Source organism: Haliotis cracherodii, unplaced genomic scaffold, assembly GCF_022045235.1.
Source record: "Haliotis cracherodii isolate W230 unplaced genomic scaffold, xgHalCrac1.p SCAF_9, whole genome shotgun sequence".
NCBI lineage: Eukaryota > Metazoa > Mollusca > Gastropoda > Lepetellida > Haliotidae > Haliotis > Haliotis cracherodii.
In genome coordinates this window covers 18,156,242-18,182,595 of record NW_027266343.1, presented here as the reverse complement: position 1 = coordinate 18,182,595, position 26,354 = coordinate 18,156,242, and the positions used below count along the sequence as shown (strand labels likewise).

The window sequence follows — 26,354 nt, the reverse complement described above, 5'->3', positions numbered from 1 at the left end:
TATCTGTAAGAACAACAAAAGTAATAAGATCAACAAAGGAGGAAACTTAACAAGGAAAGCCAACAAACAGTTGGCGCTGATAGGTGATGAGCAATGGAAGCCAACACTTCATTTATAACTGATTGGTAATAGACAATTGGCAAATGGGATACGGAGGGTAATTAGCACTGATTGGTTATAGAATGGAAATAGCTAATAGAATAGAAATGACAAATAGAAGCTAGCTCGATAATTAGCAAAGGGAGTTTGTCACTAAGAATATTATATGTTTTATTCATTGTTCCCATACATCTTGCTGTTAGCTTCATCCACCATTACTGGAGGGATAATTATTATGACGTGGCCCTTCACCAAAGCCCCCAATCCTGCATTCGAACACAAGGTTCGCCAGTGTCATGCGGAACACAAGGTTCGTCAGTGTCATGCTGAACACAAGGTTCATCAGTGTCATGCGGAACACAAGGTTCGTCAGTGTCATGCTGAACACAAGGTTCGCCAGTGTCATGCTGAACGCAAGGTTCGTCAGTGTCATGCTGAACACAAGGTCCATCAGTGTCATGCTGAACACAAGGTTCGTCAGTGCCATGCTGAACACAAGGTTCGCCAGTGTTATGCTGAACACAAGGTTTGTCAGTGTCATGCTGAACACAAGGTTCGCCAGTGTCATGCTTAACACAAGATTCGTCAGTGTCATGCTTAACACAAGGTTTGTCAGTGTTATGCTGAACACAACGTTCGTCAGTGTCATGCTGAACACAAGGTTCGTCAGTTTCATGCTGAACACAAGGTTCGTCAGTGTCATGCTGAACACAAGGTTCGCCAGTGTCATGCTGAACACAAGGTTCGCCAGTGTCATGCTGAACGCAAGGTTCGCCAGTGTCATGCTGAACGCAAGGTTCGTCAGTGTCATGCTGAACACAAGGTTCGCCAGTGTCATGCTGAACGCAAGGTTCGCCAGTACCATGCTGAACACAAGGTTCGCCAGTGTCATGCTGAACACAAGGTTCGCCAGTGTGCTGATGTACAGTTCGCCTCAGCTTTTGTGGGCTGTTTTACACCAGTCACCACAGGCATATATCAATTACAATTCTTCAGACGGCCATTTCCGAATCTCCACCTTCTTGCCAAGCAGCAGTTGACACCCTGCACCATCATGAGATAGTGATCCCATGTCATCTTGTGATCTTTCATACCCAATCTGCATACATCTCGTGAACCCGCCCGCATTATACTTTTCGTTACTAATTAACACCGCACTCATCAATATTCCAGCATATGATGGTGGCCTGTAAAACGATGGCTTCTGGACCAGACAATCCAGTGATTGATATTATGTGCAATGTCTTACACCGTCGAGGTTACAATGACACGCGGTTAACCAAATCATTGATCCTGGCCTTCCGATCCACTAGGATGCGTGTTACACGCACAGGTTGCAGGGTACCTCTTCCACCCAGAATCCCTGGTGTGACTTACTGCATAGATGTAACGTTCCAACACTTAACGCAAGACTGTGTCCACACACTAGAAGGATCCGAACTAACGAGGTGTCTATGTACTGGCTCCATCCATCATTCGGGTCAGTGTCATCTCGGCTAAAGCCTCATGGATAGAGGGTGGTTCAGATGTTTCCGACATTGACACAATGTGGACTGGAGGTTGAATGTGAGTATAGTTTGGTACCGGTGAATCGCCAAAGCTGGGATGGTAGTGTGAGGAAAGGCGTACGCTCCCATCAGACGTTTCACGTAGGGGCGAGTAGGCCTGTTGGGGTGTATTTGAACGGACATTAACTGGTTGGGTGCAGGTGCTGCCCCTGGACCTTTTCTTGTCAGACATCACATTGTATGGTTCAGCCAAATATGTACCATTATCTGCAATATGCAGTCTGTCATGTCCCGGCCTGTCAGACATGACATATATCGGTGAAGTTTCCCCCTCGATCAGTCCAAAATGTGGAATATTACCAACTGGACAAGCGTTTCCAGACACGTCGACAGGGCCTGACAAGCGGGGTATATCACAATCTGCTTCTGTTCCAGCTAACATGGGTTCTTCTTGGTAGGCCATCTCGGTGTTGATCACCTTGGACTCGGGGTCACAGTGTGTCTTCTCATCATAGTGGCTTTTTACACTTGTACTTTCTGTATGATAATGTTCCTTGGGATGATGATACCGACTTCCAGGAACACGGTGACGCCCCTTCTCCTTTGGCAGCTCAATTTCCAAGCCTTCTGTGCTCTGATATTCAACATTGACAGTTTCCTGACCGATTGACGCACCGTCATGTTTTCTTTGCTGGTCAAGCTGTGACTGAATGATTAAATTACTAACATATGGTGCCATGTTAGATCCGTCCATAGCAGGAGAACTCTGCATTACCTTCTCTGTAACTCCCCCTTCTCTGTCGTCATGGTGACTATCTATTGGGTGGCTGTGAAAACTGGGGTGTGGATCATGTTTCCATTCCATTGTTGCATCATCGTTGACTGTAGGAGTATCACTCTCATCCTCTCCAGGGTAGCTTTGGAGCGTGTTATTCTCCAGCGACGAGAGATTATTGACTTTGTGCATGTTTGATTCGCCTCCTGTCGTTAAATTCGAATTAGGATCTACCGCATTGTTAGCACGGACTATGATATTCCAAATAATAGGACTGGTTTTGTCAGTATCCTTTTTTGAAATTGTAAAATCTTTGAACGCATCCTCAAAGTTATTTTCTGCTTTTTGAATGTCGATAGTTTCCTTCTTGATAGTGATTTTCTTCTCGTCATCAATTAGACTTCCTGGATTGGAAATTTAAAAAATCATTCTTTATAACATGTTTGTAATTGTGACCAAGTAATTGTGAAAATAAATTGTTAAAATAATACCTTTGTTTGAAATTTTAAGTAATTTATTGTTACACGAACTATGCTATTATCTATGCACAGACCTTTTGGTTATCTATGAATGAAGAAGAAATCCTTTCAAGAAAACACCTGTAAAAATGTTGAGGTATTTATGAATAAGCAGTTAAGTCATCATTCATGTAGAATGTGTTACTGACCAGGCGATCGACCAATGTCACTGTTCATCTGTGTGTTGTCGTATCTTGCTTCCCACTGAACACCTCCCCAAGGCATGGTTCCATGTGTTGGATCTGCCCTTTGCGTCGATGCCTTTGCTAATGGCTTGGTTTCAGTAAAGGTGTTTGAATCCCATGAAAGTTGATCAAATTGTTGTCTGCTGTCTGAATCTGACAATTCTTGTTGTCCTTTGGTTCTCCTTTCACTACCGCTCTGCGATGTAAGAACTTGTGTTCGCATGTGTAGTCGAGGGTGTTGAGCTTCTATCAACGAATCTGAAACAGAGTGAGTGAGTGAGTGAGTGCATGAACTGCATCAATAATTAAGAAACCGTTCAATGGAATAGCAAGATACATGAGTGTTGTTTAACACCGCAGTCAGTAGGTGAGGTGAAATGGGGTTTAACGTCGCGTCCAAGATTATTGCACTTATATAGCGACGTGCATGCACGTGTATGTATGTGTGTGGCTGCTTGTACTAGTCCGGACTGATGCCGATTTATAGTGCTAGCTTACTGAGATACCATGCCGCAGTTTAACATGAATACCCTACTCAGACACAGTATACTGACTCCGAGCCGACCGGTCCTTGTTTTAGCCCCTTAATGCCGTGCGCCAGGCAGGGTAACAACAAGTACCATCTTTTCACGTCTTTTGGTATGACGCCGTCGGGGATCGAACCCCGGACCTTCCGCTCTCCGGGCGGACGCTCTACCATTAGACCACGGAGGCGGTCCGCAGTCAGTAATATACCAGCTGTATGTTATATACTTGAGTTGCGATCAGGCAAAGTAGTGACTAGGTGTACCTGTCATCATGCATGACACCACCTAATCGCGCAGGTCATCGACTCAGACCCTCTGATCTATGTTAGCCCACTCTTGAGACACCCGTAAGCTACTGGAGAACACAACGAACTAACCGAAATATGTTTTCATTATTTGTTTGCCATGGTGATCATATTTTTAATACACAAACCATTTGGTCATCTACAATGAAGATTGCTTTTCGAAAAGACAGTATGCAATTTGTTGTGAAATTTATAAATACACAATGCATTCTAAAGCATATATGGCTGACCAGGAGATGGACCAATGTTGCTGTTCCTGCTCTCGTATCTTGCTTCCCATTGACCTCCTTCCCATGTCATGTTTCCCTGTGTAGGATCGTCCCTTAGGGTTGGTGTCGTGGCTATGGCGTTGGTTTCTGAGAATTGGTTTGAATCACTTGAAGGTTTGTCAGGGTGACCCTGTCGTATCCTTTCTGAATGTGACATTTCCCCACGTCTTACTTCACCCCTTCGCTGCCTGGTACTAGATCGCAGTTCAGATCGCTGAGTTGCTGTCAACTTTTCTGAAATATGGGTCAGAAACACAGACATTATACACCAAACATTAAACCTAAGGACTTGAACCTGTATATGGTTATGTATCAGTGTCTTTGCAAGTACAACACTTCGTTGAAACTGAATAGAAAGGGAGTGTCAACATACACTACTTGCATGTAATACATCCACATTATCTGTTAGATTAGTCTTATCTTGGGACTTTTGAAGTTTGAAAAATATTTATTTCAAACCTTTATGTTAATAGGAAAAAGGCAATTCTCGGTTTCGAAATATTTTCTAACTTCGGGTGTTTAAAAAGGAACCAATTGGCAGTGCTTGGAAGTTTGATGCAGTCTGGAAACACACCCGGGTGCCGTTGTACAAAGCGATCTTCGCGCTAAGGTGATCGTAACTCCCATACCGTAACATAGACTTACGACAGTCGTGGCGCTAATGTTATTTTGAACAACAGCACCCGGATGTATATTAATCCAGGTAGTTATGTCTCATTGATTACCATTGTGTGGGCCTTGATTGGAATCAGGTTCTAGACAGTGGTTCATAGTCACCCCCATCGGTGTAACCGATATACCTTCAATTGCCTGTATGATGCCATGGTATCCACATTGTCCACAGACTCGGATGAAGACATTCCACCATTTGTCTCGGGTGAACAGAATGTCAAGTAGTCGCTCGTTTATATCCTCATCAGGTTCCCCATGCTGAGTCAGTTTATTCTTTGATACAAAATAAAAGTAAAAATATAAAAATATATCTTCCGCTTTCTCTATGCTCCCATGGTATTCACATTGGCGACATCAGCGTTTGTGTTGAGTAGTCAGATATCAAGTAGAATAATTTCAATTTCTGTATCCGATTTTCCATGGTGAATAATGTTTTAAACACATTTAGTATGAAATTTGATTGACGTATATTCAGCTGGACCCAATACTTTGTGCTGTAAGAACAAACCATACTGTAGGATTCCCCGGAGGCTGTGTTCCCTAATGGCTATGCATGTGTAATACGTGAATGGCTGTATGGAAATCGATACGAACTAGTGAAGGGGCAGTTCGGATTCGTTGCATTAATGTGGGGATAGGTTCCCTGGTGTTTAAACATTTAAATTTAATTTTTTTACCGTCCATCGATGACAGGTTTTATTTAGTTTAAATATATGTATTAAAAATGTATAATTTCTCGTCACGATATGGCTGAAATATTGCCGATGTGACGTAAAGCATTAACTCACTCACTCACTTATTAACATGGGGATTGAAATGAAGAAAAGGTCCCAATAATCTATTTCGTGTGAGAGATAGCTGAAGAGGATGAGTGAGTGAATATGGTTTTACGCCGCTTTTAGCAATATTCCAGCAATATTACTACGGGGGACACCAGAAATGGGCTTAACACATTGTACCCATGTCTGGATTCAAACCCGGGTCTTCGGCGTGACGAGCAAACGCGTTTACCACTAGGCTTACCGACTGCCCCTGTTTACACAGAACAACGTGATATCAACTATCGCAGCTTAAAGCCTTGAAGGTTATGTATAGAAGTTGAATATGCAATGTTTGTACCTGTCACTGAAGAAGTTGACTTCTTTTATGTGCAATCAGTAAAGACGTCATAGGATTCTGACTCTAGTTATTACTCTTTCTCCAGGTGTATATGGTTAGTACATTGCATTGTGAACATTCACATTTGTTTAAGAACTGACTTTGATATAAACGTAGCGGATATATTTAAATGCGTCTCATGAAAATGCAGTATGGGTGCTCACAAGCAGCTATACATGGTATCCATAGGACAGAAAATACTTACATAGTACGGATCATAACCATCCACAGTAAGAATTCCGGTCTCTAGAATCATTGGGAGCATTACTTGTGGGTCCATACCGTAAATTACTTTCCTATATACCCCTTTTCCTTTCACAGCCTTCTCCATCACTTTTCCCATTTCGCGGGAAGACATCTGGAAACAAGAAACAATTGTTCGAATGCATGAGCAGATGGTTTTATGCCAAACATTGAACCAACTGATATGGCTAAACGAATGTCATTGCTAAGGGACCAGTTCAAAACTTCATTCCTTAAATTTTATATACAGAGGCTCAATATATGGTCTTGTTAGAGGAAATTTCCTTAAAATTGCACGCTTGGTCGCACAAGCCCCGCCCCTCCTTCCCATGCCTCATACTGAAGTGCTATTGGAAAAAATATGGTTTGAGTGTCTACAAAAAACATAAATTGTTCAAAATGTATCGGAATTGACCATTCAAGTCACTTGTTTGGCTTATTAAAATCAGGCATGGGTATGAGTGGGATTAAAGGATTAAAATATTCAACAGAAATTCGACAATGGCCATTCGCATCACAAATTAAGGTCACTATTCGGTGAGAAAACAATGTGCGAAACGTACTATTTCGTCAATTGAATTCATGTTCGCATTTTGGTACTTTCATTTATTTTGCTGTGAGAGTATTCTGGGGCGGTCGGGTAGCCCAGTGGTTAAAGCCTTCGCTCGTCACGCCGAAGACCGGGGTTCGATTCCCGACATGGGTACAATGTGTGAAGCCTATTTCTGGTGTCCCCCGCCGTGATTTTGCTAAAAGCGGCGTAAAACCATATCCACTCATTCACTGAGACTATTCTGTGTTTGGTTGGTTGGTTTGTTGTTTAACGCCGCCCTCAGCAATATTCTAGCCATATGACGGCGGTCTGTAAATAATCGAGCCTGGACCAGACAATTCAGTGATTGATATCATGAGTATCGATCCACACGATTGGGATCGGTGACATGCATCGAACAAGTCAGCGAGCCTGACCACCCTATCCCGTAAGTCGCCTATGACAAGCATAGTCATCTTTTACGGCAAGCATGGGTTGCTGAAGACCTACTCTACGTTTAAAATGTTCACTGATCTGTGTATAAAAGGATGAAGCTTCTATCGCACTTACTACTTCTCTTTTGGCGGGATGCTGATCACAACTTGTCCTACTCAGAGAGTGACAATAGTTTTCGAATTATCATGGAATGTGAATGTTTCTCGGAAGATGAACTGGTGATTTCGGAAAAAGTACAAGTGAACACCTACCTGTGACCAACAAAAAGTGGCGAAAATAATCGGGATAACCACATCTTGGGCGCATTGGTTTGTTTGTTTAGTATATTTTCTCCTTATCTCAAAATCGGGGGCACGGTTGGCCCAGTCGTCTAAGGCGCCGCGATTCGCTATGCAGAGTTGCGTCCCTTGGGCACGCCAGAAACTTATGATTGTGGGTTCGAGTCCCGGTTCGCCTGATTATGTTTCTAGATTTGTCAGCACCATACCCGTGCTCGTGGGTTTCACCGAAGTGGTAAACGTTTGAGACCTGCATCACTTCGGGCTTTCCTCCCACATTAACCTGACACGCTGTGATATAACTGGAATACTGACAAAAGCGGCATTAAACCCAACTCACTCACTCACTTATCACAATATCCCGTTGTAGTATTGAAATAGCATGAGAGAGTTGAAGTGGCATGTGATAGACTCTGTGAATCCGCGTCACTTGCTAACGTGTTACATTACAGTATACACATTGCCACTAGTAAGTGTTTTATGATACATGGACTGACTGCTGGCACACATTATGCAATAATCTATCGCAGTTATAAGTTGTTTGGAGATGGGTGACTGAAGGTAAGAAAAATACCGTTCTGGTTAATAATGAATTAATTGGCTACACAAATCTTTCGATGTATATCTTTATGAAGGCACGGACTGAGGGTGTTGGTATGTGTGGAACCCGCGCCCGTAAAATTGAAAAGGAAAATATCGTACGATGTTAAACTTATATCATTCACTTGACACGCCCCCACTTGCCATACTCCTGACATACATGAATTCATTACTTACTTACTAACTTATTACTGGAGATTAAACGCGCGCCTTCCGACATTATGTGTAGTTCGCACACGGATGAATCCATTACTTTAACCGGTATTATATGTACAACACAGGTCTCCTAACAACTAATGAAACATGAACTAACTTAACGTTTTGATACTTTCTTTTTCTCGGGCATCGCATTGTACATCATACTGGCTACATAATGATGTAAGAAAATTCGATTACTATTTTTCATGATACTTTAAGGAATTTAGATTGTTATCCATCTTTGAACTTTTGAACTGTTCCCTAATAACATTAGAACGAAATCGCACATGTTCATGCGTTTGTTTTTCATCATCAGCGATATACGTTATGTTTGTAGCAGTGAACCAATGCTTTTTCTCGCTCGCGTTAAATATCAGTTCATGCCGGAACTAGTGTCAGCCGGCCTCGGTGACACTATGTCATCAGTAATAGAATTCATAATAAATAGGTCATTTGTTTCCCTGTCAAAAACCTCATCTCATCTCAACTGATTCTCATGAAAATATCCACATTGTCGGGGCACTCGGTGATATGAATATGTTGTATGACAAGAAAACACAAATATCCACTACATATTACCTTACAGTGAAAAGAAGGAGTGTAATTACCTTCCGATATTTGCACATGGGTAGTTTAGTCATTGTTGCTAGGGGCGGTTCGGTAGCCTAGTTGTTAAAGAGCCCGCTAATCACCACGAAGGCCTGGGTTCGATTTCCCACATGGGTACAAAGTGTGAAGCTCTGATATGGCTGGAATACTGCCAAAAGCTGCGTAAAACCTTACTCACTCACTCATGGTTGAGATCGATACGATCCGTTAAAAACATTAGGTTAACTTGTATCAAGTTTCTCGTCAAGGTTCACATTATACGTTTGTCTTCATACTTTCGTGACATTGTGTAATAGATAGAATAACCTACTCGGAATTAAGAATTATCTGTCTCGAGTGAAATCATTTCACCGAATGAATTCACTCTGGAAAGATAATCTGTAACTTCTCATAGATCGTAGGTTATTCTCTGAAACTAAGAACTCAAAATGGTGGCACTGCAGATAAACGTAAAGGAAATACACGGCCTGTGGACCAGGCTGTCAGACGGCTGATACACCAGCAACGGCCTACACAATCAGCCAGGTCACACTTTGTAACAAACGTACCTTCAGCTATAAGGGGACGTTTTGTTAGTCGATAACACCGCAGTCGTTGGTGTTCCAGATATGTCACGACGATCTGTACAGGGTTTGGCTCAGGTAGACACACCTGATAATAATCAATGTCTCACGCCGTCAAGACTCTCTCTCTCTCTCTCTCTCAGCTTTTATTTGTGGGTTGTGAAATCCGAATCACGTGACACGTACCTACAAATAGAGTGACGTCATATGCTGTTGTGGACTCTGGTAGATTTGGTAGATCGTATAAATAATGAAGTAAACGTTTAATATCAGATACTCTTGAGTAAACCTGTAAACGTTTGCCTACAAAATCTCCACTGACAGCTCAGCCCTTGGCGACGAATCATCAACGAATATTAACACAAGTCTTGCGGCGTATTAGGTCAAGGAGTCTACATCAAACTTATTGTGCATAACCAATCATGAATGGAGACGCAATCGGTTTATGCCAAATGTCGAGTCAATTGGTGTGTGGTGTCAACAGTACGCCCTTCCGAACTAAATGTGTCTTGAAAGGCATGAAATGGTTTCATTTTGATATAAGTCTCTATTAGTGTTAAGTTCACAGCTAACTCACAGGAATTCATGATAGAGTGTATAACATAATATATTCGTATAGAAAAAAATCACACCCCTCTATATACATAGAGACAAGGAGTGACACCCGTCATCTTGTTTCTTATTCAAGATTTCGCTCTCGAATCACAACACGATATGCATGAAATATGAATGTCATTTATTTCAACCTATTGGCACCTGTTAAACAAACCATAGGCTATACAATCATGTTCATCTGTGGTCACCTTACGTAGTATTTATTTTAAAACAACCATCAAATGTCAGCTCTATGCTGCGCCGCTGAGCTAAACAAGAAAAACGGGTTTGAACTCCGCAAACGTTCTTAATTTAGCATATTATGTAATTTCCGTTACCTTATTAGTCGCCATGAATATGCAGATGATCTAGTTCAGGTCGATAGGGAGAGTTTACTTTGGGAACTGCGGGTTATATCGTTGGCCATTGATAGATCGGGATAAGGCAATATTACAAAAGATGCCAGAAATATGTATCAACGCATTAATAACTCCTTACTTACAGCCTCTAAGAGGCGTGTCCCGCGTAAACTACCGGAAATCATTAATGCCGCGATACGATGAATTCCGCGGTGCCAAGGGGTCCGAGGGGTGTGATTGTTTTTCAATATACGAATTTATTATGTTATACTCGCTATCATCGAGTTCCTGTGAGCTAACTGGCTTCATCCCAAACATAGGTATTATTAAGAGTGGATATGTGACGATGCAGGATAACTATCAGATCAAGAACAAATGACACTCCTACGTTCAGTATTAAACTATAATGCATAATCAGCAGTCATTAATTCATTATACATGGTAAATTGACGCACCTTGCCAAATTTTGGTTGATCCGGTTGATCCAGGCGGAACCGAAGTTGATTGGCTGATCCACGTCACGTGATCGGATAGGATGACTCATGCATCAACAGCACGTCGGGAAAGGGGGTTAATGAAAGGTGTGTGTTTATAAGGCAGAAAAGAATTCATAAGAAAACAAAAGTAAAGGGTTATGAATAGAGCTATGTGTATAGCGTGCTGCCCTAAATAGACAGACCGTAGCCGTCAGCCCAGTTTGAATTGTGAGCGCTTGACAACTCACGTGGCCTCGTCGTTTCAAATAACCCGCGCTCGCTAGAGCGTGCGACCTGGTTTGATGAATACAGTTTGTGTGTTGAAAGTACATCATACCACAATAGAGACGGGTTGTGTCAACATGATATACGCCGGGCAATGGCAAAAAAAAATGAACATCTAGCTGGATCAAATTCATCTTGTACAGTCTACAAGTTGTACACCATGAACGTTAAACAACCTGTATAGAAAAAGACAGAAGAAATAGATAAGACTACACAATCAGCAAGCTAGCAGTGTAGTTTTACATTTAGCGCGCAACAACGAAGTAGTCATGTCACCCTGCATTGACTATAACGCTGAAGGCAGCCGGATTTCGAATCACCCGCCCTGCGTACTATTGTGAACCATTTGTAAAGAATTATTCAGCCCTGTCCCGACTTGCATAGTTGATGTTTCAAGGTAGCTTTTCCATTTAAGGCGATGACAAATAAGCTCTACGGTTTGAGTTTTAACCGTGTAACATGATGTGCACAGTTTTACTTCAGAACGTGCTATTTTGAAAATAGATAGAAAACTGATAAGTACATGTACCAGTGTGACGGCACGAAGCTAGGTTTGTTGGGAAAGTGATGGAAGCAATCTATCGGACATTTTCATGTTTACAATACTCACCCTTAATTCGAAGAGAGAACAGAGTTTATCATGGAAAATTGCTTGACGAGGAAAATGTTTTATTGGAAATATATGTCGAAGCAGGTTTATTCATAGCTAATGTATAGCAGAGAGACTAAGCGACCGACCGCCCATAACAATGTCAACATACCCCGGCCTTACAATTAATGTTAACATACTAGCCTCGACTGAAGCTTCCCATTCATAAATTGTGTGACCAGTATCCCGTATTTATGATATGTTAGGGAAGATGTGTTGTACATTTGTTATTTTAAAAGGGAGTTATTTCAGAGAGGATATATATGGGTATTCCCCTCCTTAAACCTTTCTTTCGTTGGTGTCTGTTAAACGTATCCGCATAATGCATAAACATAATGCAAAAATGTCCCTTTAATATTGTATCTTTCTTTTAGAATTTCAAATGGAGTAAATCTATTTCCCTGACATATATGTTTTAGGGACCAAATACCCTTATTATACCAATCTTTTATGAAAAACTTTGTTCGGGATGAAATGCTGGAATTTTTCGCTGTGTCAAAAGTTGCTATATCTGAAGTAACAGTGTCATTTCTAACAACATGTTTATGCATTATATACACATTTTAAGGATAAAGCTGTTAATTTAGCTGTCTTCACGTTTCTTTTCGTGAGCGAGTTACGTGTTTGCCACTTTTAATGATGTGTCAGGGTATGGCAAGTCTTCAAAAGACATTTAGAAGTGATACACATAAGGAAGAGAATTTATGGATGGTAACATTTTTATTGGGAGGAACACTTACTTACTCCTTCATCAGGTAAACAAATGATATGGGGCAGATAATATATATGTATGTATGTATGTATGTATGTATGTATGTAAGAACAACAAAAGTAATAAGATCAACAAAGGAGGAAACTTAACAAGGAAAGCCAACAAACAGTTGGCGCTGATAGGTGATGAGCAATGGAAGCCAACGCTTCATTTATAACTGATTGAGAAATAGACAATGGGCAAATGGGATACCGAGGGTAATTAGCACTGATTGGTTATAGAATGGAAATAGGTAATAGAATAGAAATGACAAATAGAAGCTAGCTCGATAATTAGCAAAGGGAGTGGGTCACTAAGAATATTATATGTTTTATTCATTGTTCCCATACATCTTCCTGTTAGCTTCATCCACCATTACTGGAGGGATAATTATTATGACGTGGCCCTTCACCAAAGCCCCCAAACCTGCATTCGAACACAAGGTTCGCCAGTGTCATGCTGAACACAAGGTTCGCCAGTGTCATGCGGAACGCAAGGTTAGTCAGTGTCATGCGGAACGCGAGGTTCGTCAGTGTCATGCTGAACACAAGGTTCGCCAGTGTCATGCTGAACACAAGGATCGTCAGTGTCATGCTGAACGCAAGGTTCGTCAGTGTCATGCTGAACACAAGGTCCATCAGTGTCATGCTGAACACAAGGTTCGTCAGTGCCATGCTGAACACAAGGTTCACCAGTGTTATGCTGAACACAAGGTTTGTCAGTGTCATGCTGAACACAAGGTTCGCCAGTGTCATGCTTAACACAAGGTTCGTCAGTGTCATGCTTAACACAAGGTTCGTCAGTGTTATGCTGAACACAAGGTTCGTCAGTGTCATGCTGAACACAAGGTTCGTCAGTGTCATGCTGAACACAAGGTTCGTCAGGGTCATGCTGAACACAAGGCTTGCCAGTGTCATGCTGAACACAAGGTTCGCCAGTATCATGCGGAACACAAGGTTCGCCAGTGTCATGCTGAACGCAAGGTTCGCCAGTACCATGCTGAACACAAGGTTCGCCAGTGTCATGCTGAACACAAGGTTCGCCAGTGTGCTGATGTAAAGTTCGCCTCAGCTTTTGTGGGCTGTTTTACACCAGTCACCACAGGCATATATCAATTACAATTCTTCAGACGGCCATTTCCGAATCTCCACCTTCTTGCCAAGCAGCAGTTGACACCCTGCACCATCATGAGATAGTGATCCCATGTCATCTTGTGATCTTTCATACCCAATCTGCATACATCTCGTGAACCCGCCCGCATTATACTTTTCGTTACTAATTAACACCGCACTCATCAATATTCCAGCATATGATGGTGGCCTGTAAAACGATGGCTTCTGGACCAGACAATCCAGTGATTGATATTATGTGCAATGTCTTACACCGTCGAGGTTACAATGACACGCGGTTAACCAAATCATTGATCCTGGCCTTCCGATCCACTAGGATGCGTGTTACACGCACAGGTTGCAGGGTACCTCTTCCACCCAGAATCCCTGGTGTGACTTACTGCATAGATGTAACGTTCCAACACTTAACGGAAGACGGTGTCCACACACTAGAAGGATCCGGACTAACGAGGTGTCTATGTACTGGCTCCATCCATCATTCGGGTCAGTGTCATCTCAGCTAAAGCCTCATGGATAGGGGGTGGTTCAGATGTTTCCGACATTGACACAATGTGGACTGGAGGTTGAATGTGAGTATAGTTTGGTACCGGTGAATCGCCAAAACTGGGATGGTAGTATGAGGAAAGGCGTACACTCCCATCAGACGTTTCACGTAGGGGCGAGTAGGCCTGTTGGGGTGTATTTGAACGGACATTAACTGGTTGGGTGCAGGCGCTGCCACTGGACCTTTTCGTGTCCGACATCACATTGTATGGTTCAGCCAAATATGTACCATTATCTGCAATATGCAGTCTGTCATGTCCCGGCCTGTCAGACATGACATTCGGTGAAGTTTCCCCCTCGATCAGTCCAAAATGTGGAATATTGCCAACCGGAGAAGCGTTTCCAGACACGTCGACCGGGCCTGACAAGCGGGGTATATCACAATCTGCTTCTGTTCCAGCTAACGTGGGTTCTTCTTGGTAGGCCATCTCGGTGTTGATCACCTTGGACTCGGGGTCACAGTGTGTCTTCTCATCATAGTGGCTTTTTACACTTGTACTTTCTGTATGATAATGTTCCTTGGGATGATGATACCGACTTCCAGGAACACGGTGACGCCCCTTCTCCTTTGGCAGCTCAACTCCCAAGCCTTCTGTGCTCTGATTTTCAACAGTGACAGTTTCCTGACCGAGTGATGCACCCTCATGTTTTCTTTGCTGGTCAAGCTGTGACTGAATGATTAAATTACTAACATATGGTGCCATGTTAGATCCGCCCCTAGCGGGAGAACTCTGCATTACCTTCTCTGTAACTCCCCCTTCTCTGTCGTCATGGTGACTGTCTATTGGGTGGCTGTGAAAACTGGGGTGTGGTTCATGTTTCCATTCCATTGTTGCATCATCGTTGACTGTAGGAGTATCACTCTCATCCTCTCCAGGGTAGCTTTGGAGCTTTTTATTCTCCAGCGACGAGAGATTACTCACTTTGTGCATGTTTGATTCGTCGCCTGTTGTTAAATTCAAATTAGGATCTAGCGCATTGTTAGCATGGACTGGGATATTCAAAATCATAGGACTGGTTTTGTCAGTATCCTTTTTTGAAATTGTAAAATCTTCTAACACATTTGTGGACAAGTTACTTTCTGCTCTTTGAATGTTTGGAAAGTGGATAGTTTCCTTCTTGGTAGTGATTTTCTTCTCCTCATCAATTAGACTTCCTGGATTGGAAATTTAAAAAAACATTCTTTATAACATGTTTGTAATTGTGACTAAGTAATTGTTAAATAAATTGTTAAAATAATACCTTTGTTTGAAATTTTAAGTATTTTATTGTTACAAGAACTATGCTATTATCTATGCACATACCTTTTGGTAATCTATGTATGAAGAAGAAATCCTTTCAAGAAAACACCTGTAAAAATGTTGAGGTATTTATGAATAAGCAGTTAAGTCATCATTCATGTAGAATGTGTTACTGACCAGGCGATCGACCAATGTCACTGTTCATCTGTGTGTTGTCGTATCTTGCTTCCCACTGAACACCTCCCCAAGGCATGGTTCCATGTGTCGGATCTGCCCTTTGCGTCGATGCCTTTGCTAATGGCTTGGTTTCAGAAAAGGTGTTTGAATCCCATGAATGTTGATCAAATTGTCGTCTGCTGTCTGAATCTGACAATTCTTGTTGTCCTTTGGTTCTCCTTTCACTACCGCTCTGCGATGTAAGAACTGGTGTTTGCATGTGTAGTCGAGAGCGTTGAACTTCTGTCAACGATTCTGAAACAGAGTGAGTGAGTGAGTGAGTGAGTGAGTGAGTGCGTGATTGCATGAACTGCATCAATAATTAAGAAATCATTCGTGGCTAACTCACGCAATGGAATTGCAAGATACATGAGTGTTGTTTAACACTGCAGTCAGTAGGTGAGGTGAAATGGGGTTTAACGTCGCGTCCAAGATTATTGCACTTATATAGCGACGTGCATGCACGTGTATGTATGTGTGTGGCTGCTTGTACTAGTCCGGACTGATGCCGATTTATAGTGCTAGCTCACTGAGATACCATGCCGCAGTTTAACATGAATACCCCACTCAGACACAGTATACTGACTCCGAGCCGACCAGTCCTTGTTTTAGCCCCTTAATGCCGTGCGCCAGGCAGGGTAACAACAAGTACCATCTTTTCACGTCTTTTGGTATGACGCCGTCGGGGATCGAACCCCGGACCTTCCGCTCTCCGGGCGGACGCTCTACCATTAGACCATGGAGGCGGTCTGCAGTCAGTAATATACCAGCTGTATGTTATAAACTTGAGTTGCGATCAGGCAAAGTAGTGACTAGGTGTACCTGTCATCATGCATGACACCACCTAATCGCGCAGGTCATCGACTCAGACCCTCTGATCTATGTTAGCCCACTCTTGAGACACCCGTAAGCTACTGGAGAACACAAAAAAACATTAAAAACTAACCGAAATATGTTTTCATTATTTGTTTGCCCTGGTGATTATATTTTTAATACACAAACCATTTGGTCATCTACAATGAAGATTGCTTTTCGAGAAGACAGTATGCAATTTGTTGTGAAATTTATAAATACACAATTCATTCTAAAGCAAATATAGCTGAAATGGAGATGGACCAATGTTGCGGTTTATGTTAATAGGAAAAAGGCAATTCTCGGTTTCGAAATATTTTCTAACTTCGGGTGTTTAAAAAGGAACCAATTGGCAGTGCTTGGAAGTTTGATGCAGTCTGGAGACACACCTGGGTGCCGTTGTACAAAGCGATCTTAGCGCTAAGTTGATCGTAACTCCCATACCGTAACATAGACTTACGACAGTCGTGGCGCTAATGTTGTTTTGAGCAACAGCACCCGAATGTATATCAATACAGGTAGTTATGTCTCATTGATTACCATTGTGTGGACCTTGATTGGAATCAGGTTCCAGACAGTGGTTCATAGTCCCCCCCATCGGTGTAACTGATATACCTTCAATTGCCTGTATGATGCCATGGTATCCACATTCTCCACAGACTCGGATGAAGACAATCCACCATTTGTCTCGGGTGAACAGAATGTCAAGTAGTCGCGTGTTTATGTCCGCATTAGTTCTCCCATGCTGAATCATTTTGTTGAGTTCATCCTTTGATAGAAAATAAAAGTAAAAATATAAAAATATATCTTCCGCTTTCTCTATGATCCCATGGTATTCACGTTGGCGACACCAGCGTTTGTGTTGAGTAGTCAGATATCAAGTAGAATAATTTCAATTTCTTTATCCGATTTTCTATGGTGAATAATGTTTTAAACACATTTAGTATGAAATTTGATTGACGTATATTCAGCTGGACCCAATACTTTGTGCTGTAAAAACAAACCATACTGTAGGATTCTCCGGAGGCTGTGTTCCCTAATGGCTATGCATGTGTAATACGTGAATGGCTGTATGGAAATCGATACGAACTAGTGAAGGGGCAGTTCGGATTCGTTGCATTAATGTGGGGATAGGTTCCCTGGTGTTTAAACATATAAATCTATTTTTTTTACTGTCCATCGATGACAGGTTTTATTTAGTTTAAATATATGTATCATAAATGTATAATTTCTCGTCACGATATGGCTGAAATATTGCCGATGTGACGTAAAGCATTAACTCACTCACTCACTTATTAACATGGGGATTGAAATGAAGAAAAGGTCCCAAGAATCTATTTCGTGTGAGAGATAGCTGAAGAGGATGAGTGAGTGAGTATGGTTTTACGCCGCTTTTAGCAATATTCCAGCAATATTACTACGGGGGACACCAGAAATGGGCTTAACACATTGTACCCATGTCTGGATTCAAACCCGGGTCTTCGGCGTGACGAGCAAACGCGTTTACCGACTGCCCCTGTTTACACAGAACAACGTGATATCAACTATCGCAGCTTAAAGCCTTGAAGGTTATGTATAGAAGTTGAATATGCAATGTTTGTACCTGTCACTGAAGAAGTTGACTTCTTTTATGTGCAATCAGTAAAGACGTCATAGGATTCTGACTCTAGTTATTACTCTTTCTCCAGGTGTATATGGTTAGTACATTGCATTGTGAACATTCACATTTGTTTAAGAACTGACTTTTATATAAACGTAGCGGATATATTTAAATGCGTCTCATGAAAATGCAGTATGGGTGCTCACAAGAAGCTATACATGGTACCCATAGGACAGAAAATACTTACATAGTACGGATCATAACCACCCACAGTAAGAATTCCGGTCTCACGAATCATTGGGAGCATTACTGATTGGTCCATACCGTAAATTACTTTCCTATATACCCCATTCACAGCCTTCTCCATCACTTTTCCCATTTCGCGGGAAGACATCTGGAAACAAGAAACAATTGTTCGAATGAATCAGCAGATGGTTTTATGTCAAACATTGAACCAACTGATATGGCTAAACGAATGTCATTGCTAAGGGACCAGTTCAAAACTTCATTCCTTAAATTTTATATACAAAGGCTCAATATATGGTCTTGTTAGAGGAAATTTCCTTAAAATTGCACGCTTGGTCGCACAAGCCCCGCCCCTTCCTCCCATGCCTCATACTGAAGTGCTATTGGAAAAAAATATGGTTTGAGTGTCTGCAAAAAACATAAATTGTTCAAAATGTATCGGAATTGACCCTTCAAGTCACTTGTTTGGCTTATTAAAATCAGGCATGGGTATGAGTTGGATTAAAGGATTAAAATATTCAACGGAAATGTGACAATGGCCATTCGCATCACAAATTAAGGTCACTATTCGGTGAGAAAACAATGTGCGAAACGTACAAATTCTTCAGTTGAATTCATGTTCGCATTTTGGTACTTTCATTTATGTTGCTGTGAGAGTATTCTGGGGCGGTCGGGTAGCCCAGTGGTTAAAGCGTTCGCTCGTCACGCCGAAGACCGGGGTTCGATTCCCGACATGGGTACAATGTGTGAAGTCCATTTCTGGTGTCCCCCGCCGTGATATTGCTGGAATATTGCTAAAAGCGGCGTAAACCATACCCACTCATTCACTGAGACTATTCTGTGTTTGGTTGGTTGGTTTGTTGTTTAACGCCGCCCTCAGCAATATTCCAGCCATATGACGGCGGTCTGTAAATAATCGAGCCTGGACCAGACAATCCAGTGATTGATATCATGAGTATCGATCCACGCAATTGGGATCGATGACATGCATCGAACAAGTCAGCGAGCCTGACCACCCGATCCCGTTAGTCGCCTACGACAAGCATAGTCACCTTTTACGGCAAGCATGGGTTGCTGACGACCTATTCTACGTTTAAAATATTCACTGATCTGTGTATAAAAGGATGAAGCTTCGATCGCACTTACTACTTCTCTTTTGGCGGGATGCTGATCAGACCTTTCCTACTCAGACAGTGACAATAGTTTTCGAATTATCATGGAATGTGAATGTTTCTCGGAAGATGAACTGGTGATTTCGGAAGAAGTACAAGTGAACACCTACCTGTGACCAACAATAGTGGAGAAAATAATCGGGATAACCACATCTTGGGCACATTGGTTTGTTTGTTTAGTATATTTTCTCCTTATCTCAATATCGGGGGCACGGGTGGCCCAGTCGTCTATGGCGCCGCGATTCGCTATGCAGAGTTGCGTCCCTTGGGCACGCCAGAAACTTATGATTGTGGGTTCGAGTCCCGGTTCGCCCCGATTATGTTTCTAGGTTTGACAGCACCATACCCGTGCTCGTGGGTTTCACCGAAGTGGTAAACGTCTGAGACCTGCATCACTTCGGGCTTTCCTCCCACATTAAGCTGACACGCCTCGATATAACTGGAATACTGATAAAAGCGGCATAAAAACCCAACTCACTCACTTATCACAATATCCCGTTGTAGTATTGAAATAGCACTACAGAGTTGAAGCGGCATGTCATAGACTCTGTGAATCCGCGTCACTTGCTAACGTGTTACATTACAGTATACACATGGCTACTAGTAAGTGTTTTATGTTACATGGACTGACTGCTGGCACACATTATGCAATAATCTATCGCAGTTATAAGTTGTTTGGAGATGGGTGACTGAAGGTAAGAAAAATACCGTTCTGGTTAATTATGAATTAATTGGCTACACAAATCTTTCGATGTATATCTTTATGAAGGCACGGACTGAGGGTGTTGGTATGTGTGGAACCCGCGCCCGTAAAATTGAAAAGGAAATTATCGTACGATGTTAAACTTATATCATTCACTTGACACGCCCCCACTTGCCATACTCCTGACATACATGAATTCATTACTTACTTACTAACTTATTATTGGAGATTAAACGCGCGCCTTCCGACATTATGTGTAGTTCGCACACGGATGAATCCATTACTTTAACCGGTATTATATGTACAACACAGGTCTCCCAACAACTAATGAAACATGAACTAACTTAACGTTTTGATACTTTCTTTTTCTCGGGCATCGGTACATCATACTGGCGACATAATGATGTAAGAAAAATCGATTACTATTTTTCATGATACTTTAAGGAATTCAGATTGTTAACTTTTGAACTGTTCCCTGATAACATTAGAACGAAATCGCACATGGTCATGCGTTTGTTTTTCATCATCAGCGATATACGTTATGTTTGTAGCAGTGAACTAATGCTTTTTCTCGCTCGCGTTAAATATCAGCCGGAACTACTGTCAGCCGGCCTCGGTGACACTATGTCATCAGTAATAGAATTCATAATAAATAGGTCATGTGTTTCTCTGTCAAAAACCTCTTTTCGTCTCAACTGCTACTCATGAAAATATCAAGATTGTCGGGGCACTCGGTGATATGAATATGTTGTTTGACAAGAAAACACAAATATCCACTATATATTACCTTACAGTGAAAAGAAGGAGTGTAATTACCTTCCGATATTTGCACATGGGTAGTTTAGTCATTGTTGCTAGGGGCGGTTCGGTAGCCTAGTGGTTAAAGAGCCCGCTAGTCACCACGAAAGCCTGGGTTCGATTTCCCACATGGGTACAAAGTGTGAAGCTCTGATATGGCTGGAATACTGCCAAAAGCTGCGTAAAACCTTACTCACTCGTTCATGGTTGAGATCAATACGGTCAAACTTGAAATTTGGCAAGACGTCAAAAACATTGGGTTGACTTGTATCAAGTTTCTAGTCAAGGTTCACATTATACGTTTGTCTTCATACTTTCTTGACATGGAGTAATAGATAGACAGTGCCGTAGCCAGCCGGGGGGAAATTGCCCCCCTAGATTTTGTATAGAAAACAGTTTTATTTGAATCAAGTTGGGGACAAGTGATACTTATACAAATATTTGCCCCCCCCCTGCCAAAATAAGTTAACTACGGCCTTGATAGAATAACCTACTCGGAATTAAGAATTATCTGTCTCGAGTGAAATCATTTCACAGAATGAATTCACTATGGACAGATAATCCGTAACTTCTCATAGATCGTAGGTTATTCTCTGAAACTAAAAACTCAAAATGGTGGCCCTGCAGATAAACGTAAAAGAAATACACGGCCTGTGGACCAGGCTGTCAGACGGCTGATACACCAGCAACGGCCTACACAATCAGCCAGGTCACACTTTGTAACAAACGTACCTTCAGCTATAAGGGGACGTTTTGTTAGTCGATAACACCGCAGTCGTTGGTGTTCAGATATGTCACGGCGATCTGTACAGAGTTTGGCTCAGGTAGACACACCTGATAATGATCAATGTCTCACGCCGTCAAGAGTCTCTCTCTCTAAGATTTTATTTGTGGGGTGTGAAATCCCAATCACGTGACACGTATACCTACAAATAGATTGACGTCATATGCTGTTGTGGACATTGCAATTGGTAGATCGTATAAAGAAACGTTTGCCGAGTTCAAGCCCGTGTAACACCGTTATTTCCGGCCAACCTTTTCTTGTTTACCTCGGCGGCGAAGCTTAGGGTTGAGATTTGATTGTTGGTTTAAAATAAATACGAGGTAAGGGGACCACATATTAGCACGATTGTGTAGCCTGGGCTTTGTTTTGCAAGTTCCAAATAGGTGACATTCATACGGTAAGGCAATATTAAAAAAAATGCCAGAAGTAAGTATCAACGCATTGATAACACCTTACTTACAGCAGACGGAACATTCCGAGGAAATTGAAATTGTTTACGAAGTGAGCACTTCCTGGTTACTGATTTGCATTAATAGACAACCGCTAAGAGGCGTGTCCCGTCTGAACTATCGGAAATCATTAATGCCGCGATGCGATGAATGCCGCGGTACCACGGGGTCCGAATGTATAGAGGGGTGAGATTGTGTTTCAATATACGAATATGTTATGTTATACTCGCTATCATCGAGTTCCTGTGAGCTAACTTGCTTCATCCCAAACAGGTATTATTAAGAGTGGATATGTAACGATTGCGATGCAGGATAACTATCATATCAAGAACAAATGACACTCCTACGTTCAGTATTAAACTATAATGCATTATTAGCAGTCATTAATTTATTATACATGGTAAATTGATGCACCTTGCCAAATTTCAAGTTTGACTGACAGTATCCAGTTCTGGTACCCCCGTCAGTATACAGGCGATGATCCACAGGCCAGCTGCATCAGAACGAGGCTGCACCTACCCGGATGTGCCATCGTCAAGGCGCGAATTTCAAACGAATCTGTTTGATGGATCGAGTTGTGATAAATGACAATGGAGATGGTGAAATATTGCTGGACATGAGAAAAATTTGACTGTTGGAAAGTTGAAGTCATCCCTCTTGTCATACAGTATTGTGGATATATTTTATATCCAATATATCCAAATTTGAAACTCATGAGGCAGTTTCACTGGTCTCTTTTTATTTCCCCAAAAATGCCCGCCTAAATGAAGGTATGTGTAAGTCAATGTTAAAACTTAATGTCAATGGATTTTAAAAATATAAATGAAGACGACGAATATTTAGTGACAAGTTATTGAAGCATGGCATTCCTACCCCTTTCTCCCTACTTGTCAGACCACCTTACAATTGTCAACAATGATAAGACACAGAATTTCTTCTGTATCAAGCATATCATTTTTTTCTGTATCACGCATTATACGATGTCCCAGCTCTGTATAACGTATGCATGGTCTTACCTTTAACAACTACAGTATGACACTAAGCTAGCTTTCCAACAGACTAAAATATACCCAATTCCATGATAAATTAGGTCATCAGTGTCCAGAGCCTATGGCATGTGTTGACTAAGATGAGTTTTAGGTTGTTAGATCTAGACGCACCACCACGTGTGGTATCATTTTCAATCAAAGATTCCACCTATACATCACATCCTTTGGTAATGACCTAAAATGTGTTCATTAAATCAAATGTCAAGCTCTCTGGATGTGATGTCTAAGCATGCCAGCTTGGCAGAGTGTTTGTATTGATGCCAGCATGTACGTGCATCGCTAATGTCATTAAGCAACGTTTCCAATTGAGAAGGGAAGATGCCGTTTGTCTCTCCACACCAACAGGTATCTGTCTCTGTTGAATCACCGAACCTTCGCTTTTACCCAAAGAGCCCTTTCCAGTGTCCATTTCATCACCACGTTCATCATCTGTACCTGACATAGATGGCGATTCAGACTCACTGTCGTCAATTGGAAGACATGGACCAAGGTTCATCTGAGTTTTTCTCAACTCAAGTCCTTGATTTGCTCCAACTGTTCCCCTGGTGTGATTAGCATGAGTGTGTCTGTGTGTTTTATCTGGGGTTGCAGACCTTCCATCCGAACCTTTGTGCTCGAGGCGATGCCCACCCCTGAGTTCCTGTTTCTCGAGAACTTCCTTTGCAAGTTTGTCATGGACACTTCCATTTTCAGAATATTGACTCCAAGAAATGCAGTGGGTGTATGCAGGTGCATTAGATGAATGATTTTCCTCTAAAGCAACGTTTTCATTTCTTTCCTTTGTAGGAAGTATATCACTGAAGTTGGGAATGTTTGCCAACCCTGGCGATAAATTGTTGCAATGAGAAGGCACTTGGGTCTGGTCTCGATGGTCAATGTTCTCAAGGCTTGGTGCGTGAGTTTCACCTTGAGAAGACCTTTCTTCATTGTTGGATTCCTGACATGACAGTTGCTTCAGTGTTGGTCTTCCATTGATGTTTTCAGGAGGAAGATATATTGCTCCTTGATCGTGCCTACCAGGGTATAGTTTTGGTCTTGCCCCAGTATCAGAATAGCAAGGTAGAACCTTAGATATGGGTACAGGTTTTGCCCCATCATCAATGTTACCTGGTATGTCTGACATACCATCAGTAGCCGTTATTTTTCTATTGTCGTGTTCCCCATGGTACTCTCCCGCCTTATGTCCATACACAGCTATCACTGTTTTTTCCAAATGAACTGCCTTGTCTAAATCATCTTCAATTACTTTGGTTTCTAAAGTCTTATCATGATCGGTCTTCATGGTCGGGATGGTGATAGCCTCGCTTGTTTTGGTTGCATCAGATCCATGGAATTCCAATTTGTTTTTGTGGTTAATGTTTGAGGGTGGGCTGAAACCACCTTGCTGTGTAACGTTTGTAACATCAGAAGGGATCACACCTGGGTCATCAGGAACCTCGCCGCACATGTCAGGAACCTTTCCAAGCATTCTCTCACAGTTTCTGTCCAATGTCCTGGTTGAGTTAGATCTTCCATTTAGTTCCTCTTGCTCTTGTACTTGAAGAACCAGGCCTGTGAGCCTACAGATGTCCTCCAAAACATCCTTTCTCTCTAACTTATGGAGAGCTTCCATGAGGAAACGAAACGTTGCCTTCTTTGGATGTGCTTGTGAGAAACGTTGAATAACACCCTCTGTGTTTACAAGGGTTGAGAGTTCGTCAAGTGTAAACCCTGCAAATGCAAATAAGTAATTTGGTAAGTCACCATAGAGAACTACCGGCACTGTACCCTCGAGATTATTTTGAAAAAAAGAATATATTACCCAAATGCTGAGAAAAAACTTTTGTTTTTGATTTTACAATTGTGTTGTGAAAATGATCTTGCTCGGTTCCTAATTTCCTTTGTGTCTTGCAGCATGGACCGAAAAGGTATTTTGTTGAAAAAAATATTTCAATATCCTCCCCTTGAATTCTAAATGATTGGTTCCTTATGCAAATAAAGACAAATACTCAAGAATCTTCACACAGTATGTACTTCTCACCCAACACTTTATCATTTATCATTCTATTTTCGTCATTGAATGTCTTACCTACACCTTGAGCATCTAACAGTGTCTCCCCTCGACCCTTCTATAACATATATATTTACATGTTAAGTTTGTCCACATGTTACTGTCAATTCTAGTTTGCCATACAACAGACATTCAAAAGCTGATAGAAAGAATGAGTCATTCAAGATATTTACCTAATTCACCAGCTAGATCCTTGTAGTTTCCCATCCTGGTTTCAGAATCTAGATGTCGGTACAACTTCGTGATAAATGTTCCAGGAGCTTTTCCCAAGGGTGTGTCTAGTGTATACGTACATTGCAAATTGTCAGAACTTGTCTGTTTTGTTCTGTTTTGTGCCATCGCAACAGACAGATCTGTTTGTCCAGAGGCTAGGTTCCGTCCACAGCCTGCAGCACCATTTAGACTTGGTCTGATGGGGAATTCAGTTTTATCATTGTCCGCTGAGTTCGCCATGGACCCATCATCTGAAACTCGACGGCTGCGGGAAGATAGCAAGACTGGTGAATGACTTGCAGAAGGAAAGGCCGAGTCAGTATCAGTTAGACCTGTTTTGCTTTCGTGTCTGTTGTGTGTTGTTGTGTGTCGATTTCTTTGGGTCATTTTTCCTTTACGTGTTTCTATCTTTTTCAGCTCCTCTGAAACCAAATGGGCGACATGTCACTACTGGATGGATAAATTAATCTTACAATGGTTCAGACGTTTCCAGCAGCCTGTTAGTGTTGAAGGATGGACAACCGAATAACATCCAACCAGCAACATGTGAGTTCAACGTCTGGTCCGAGTTCAATTCTCAACATCAGTACATAATATATGAATCTGACTCCAAAGGTATTACTCAGGCGAGCGTGAAGTCCTTAAGACACAATTAATAGACAATAGAATATCACTGGAAATGATTATTGTGATAGACAT

At 41.8% G+C, this 26,354-nt stretch overlaps 3 protein-coding genes across 7 annotated transcripts in view; all 3 read right to left on the bottom strand.

Annotated features, from left to right (window-relative positions):
• Positions 1-936: 936 nt before the first annotated feature.
• Positions 937-22,795, bottom strand: LOC139452048 (uncharacterized). Of its 2 annotated transcripts, none has more exons than XM_071233346.1 (6): positions 22,758-22,795; positions 6,222-6,374; positions 4,987-5,131; positions 4,148-4,420; positions 3,050-3,343; positions 937-2,786 (listed from the first exon to the last, which is right to left on the bottom strand). In XM_071233346.1, the coding sequence occupies exons 2-6, from the start codon at positions 6,372-6,374 to the stop codon at positions 1,552-1,554; spliced, it is 2,100 nt and encodes a 699-aa protein (XP_071089447.1). In that variant the 5' UTR covers positions 22,758-22,795; the 3' UTR covers positions 937-1,551. The 2 variants fall into 2 exon arrangements, with proteins under 2 accessions (XP_071089447.1, XP_071089446.1); XM_071233345.1 differs by lacking the exon at positions 22,758-22,795 and adding an exon at positions 9,481-9,630.
• LOC139452050 (uncharacterized) lies at positions 12,493-21,966 on the bottom strand. Of its 2 annotated transcripts, XM_071233347.1 has the most exons (5): positions 21,843-21,966; positions 18,439-18,585; positions 17,207-17,360; positions 15,701-15,994; positions 12,493-15,438 (listed from the first exon to the last, which is right to left on the bottom strand). In XM_071233347.1, the coding sequence occupies exons 2-5, from the start codon at positions 18,583-18,585 to the stop codon at positions 14,195-14,197; spliced, it is 1,839 nt and encodes a 612-aa protein (XP_071089448.1). In that variant the 5' UTR covers positions 21,843-21,966; the 3' UTR covers positions 12,493-14,194. The 2 variants fall into 2 exon arrangements, with proteins under 2 accessions (XP_071089448.1, XP_071089449.1); XM_071233348.1 differs by lacking the exon at positions 18,439-18,585.
• LOC139452047 (uncharacterized) overlaps positions 22,787-26,354 on the bottom strand; it is a 19,699-nt gene continuing 16,131 nt past the window's right edge. For all 3 annotated transcript variants that reach the window (XM_071233342.1, XM_071233343.1, XM_071233341.1), the window contains exons 4-5: positions 25,616-26,077; positions 22,787-25,102 (exon numbers count right to left, since the gene is read on the bottom strand). In XM_071233342.1, the coding sequence (XP_071089443.1) occupies positions 23,616-25,102; positions 25,616-26,077 (1,949 nt within the window). In that variant the 3' untranslated portion in view covers positions 22,787-23,615. The remainder of the gene's footprint in view (positions 25,103-25,615; positions 26,078-26,354) is intronic.

Bases quoted from the DNA above. Each gene is read 5' to 3' on its own strand.
- LOC139452048 (XM_071233346.1), bottom strand. From the start codon at position 6,374: ATGTCTTCCCGCGAAATGGGAAAAGTGATGGAGAAGGCTGTGAAAGGA. The intron at 5,132-6,221 runs GTAAGTATTTTC...TTTGTATCAAAG, and splicing joins ATGGTTATGATCCGTACTAT to AATAAACTGACTCAGCATGG. The intron at 4,421-4,986 runs GTATATCGGTTA...CCCATATTTCAG, and splicing joins CATCATACAGGCAATTGAAG to AAAAGTTGACAGCAACTCAG.
- LOC139452050 (XM_071233347.1), bottom strand. From the start codon at position 18,585: ATGTCTTCCCGCGAAATGGGAAAAGTGATGGAGAAGGCTGTGAATGGG. The intron at 17,361-18,438 runs GTAAGTATTTTC...TTTCTATCAAAG, and splicing joins GTGGTTATGATCCGTACTAT to GATGAACTCAACAAAATGAT. The intron at 15,439-15,700 runs GTCAGTAACACA...TTTCCAATCCAG, and splicing joins TGACATTGGTCGATCGCCTG to GAAGTCTAATTGATGAGGAG.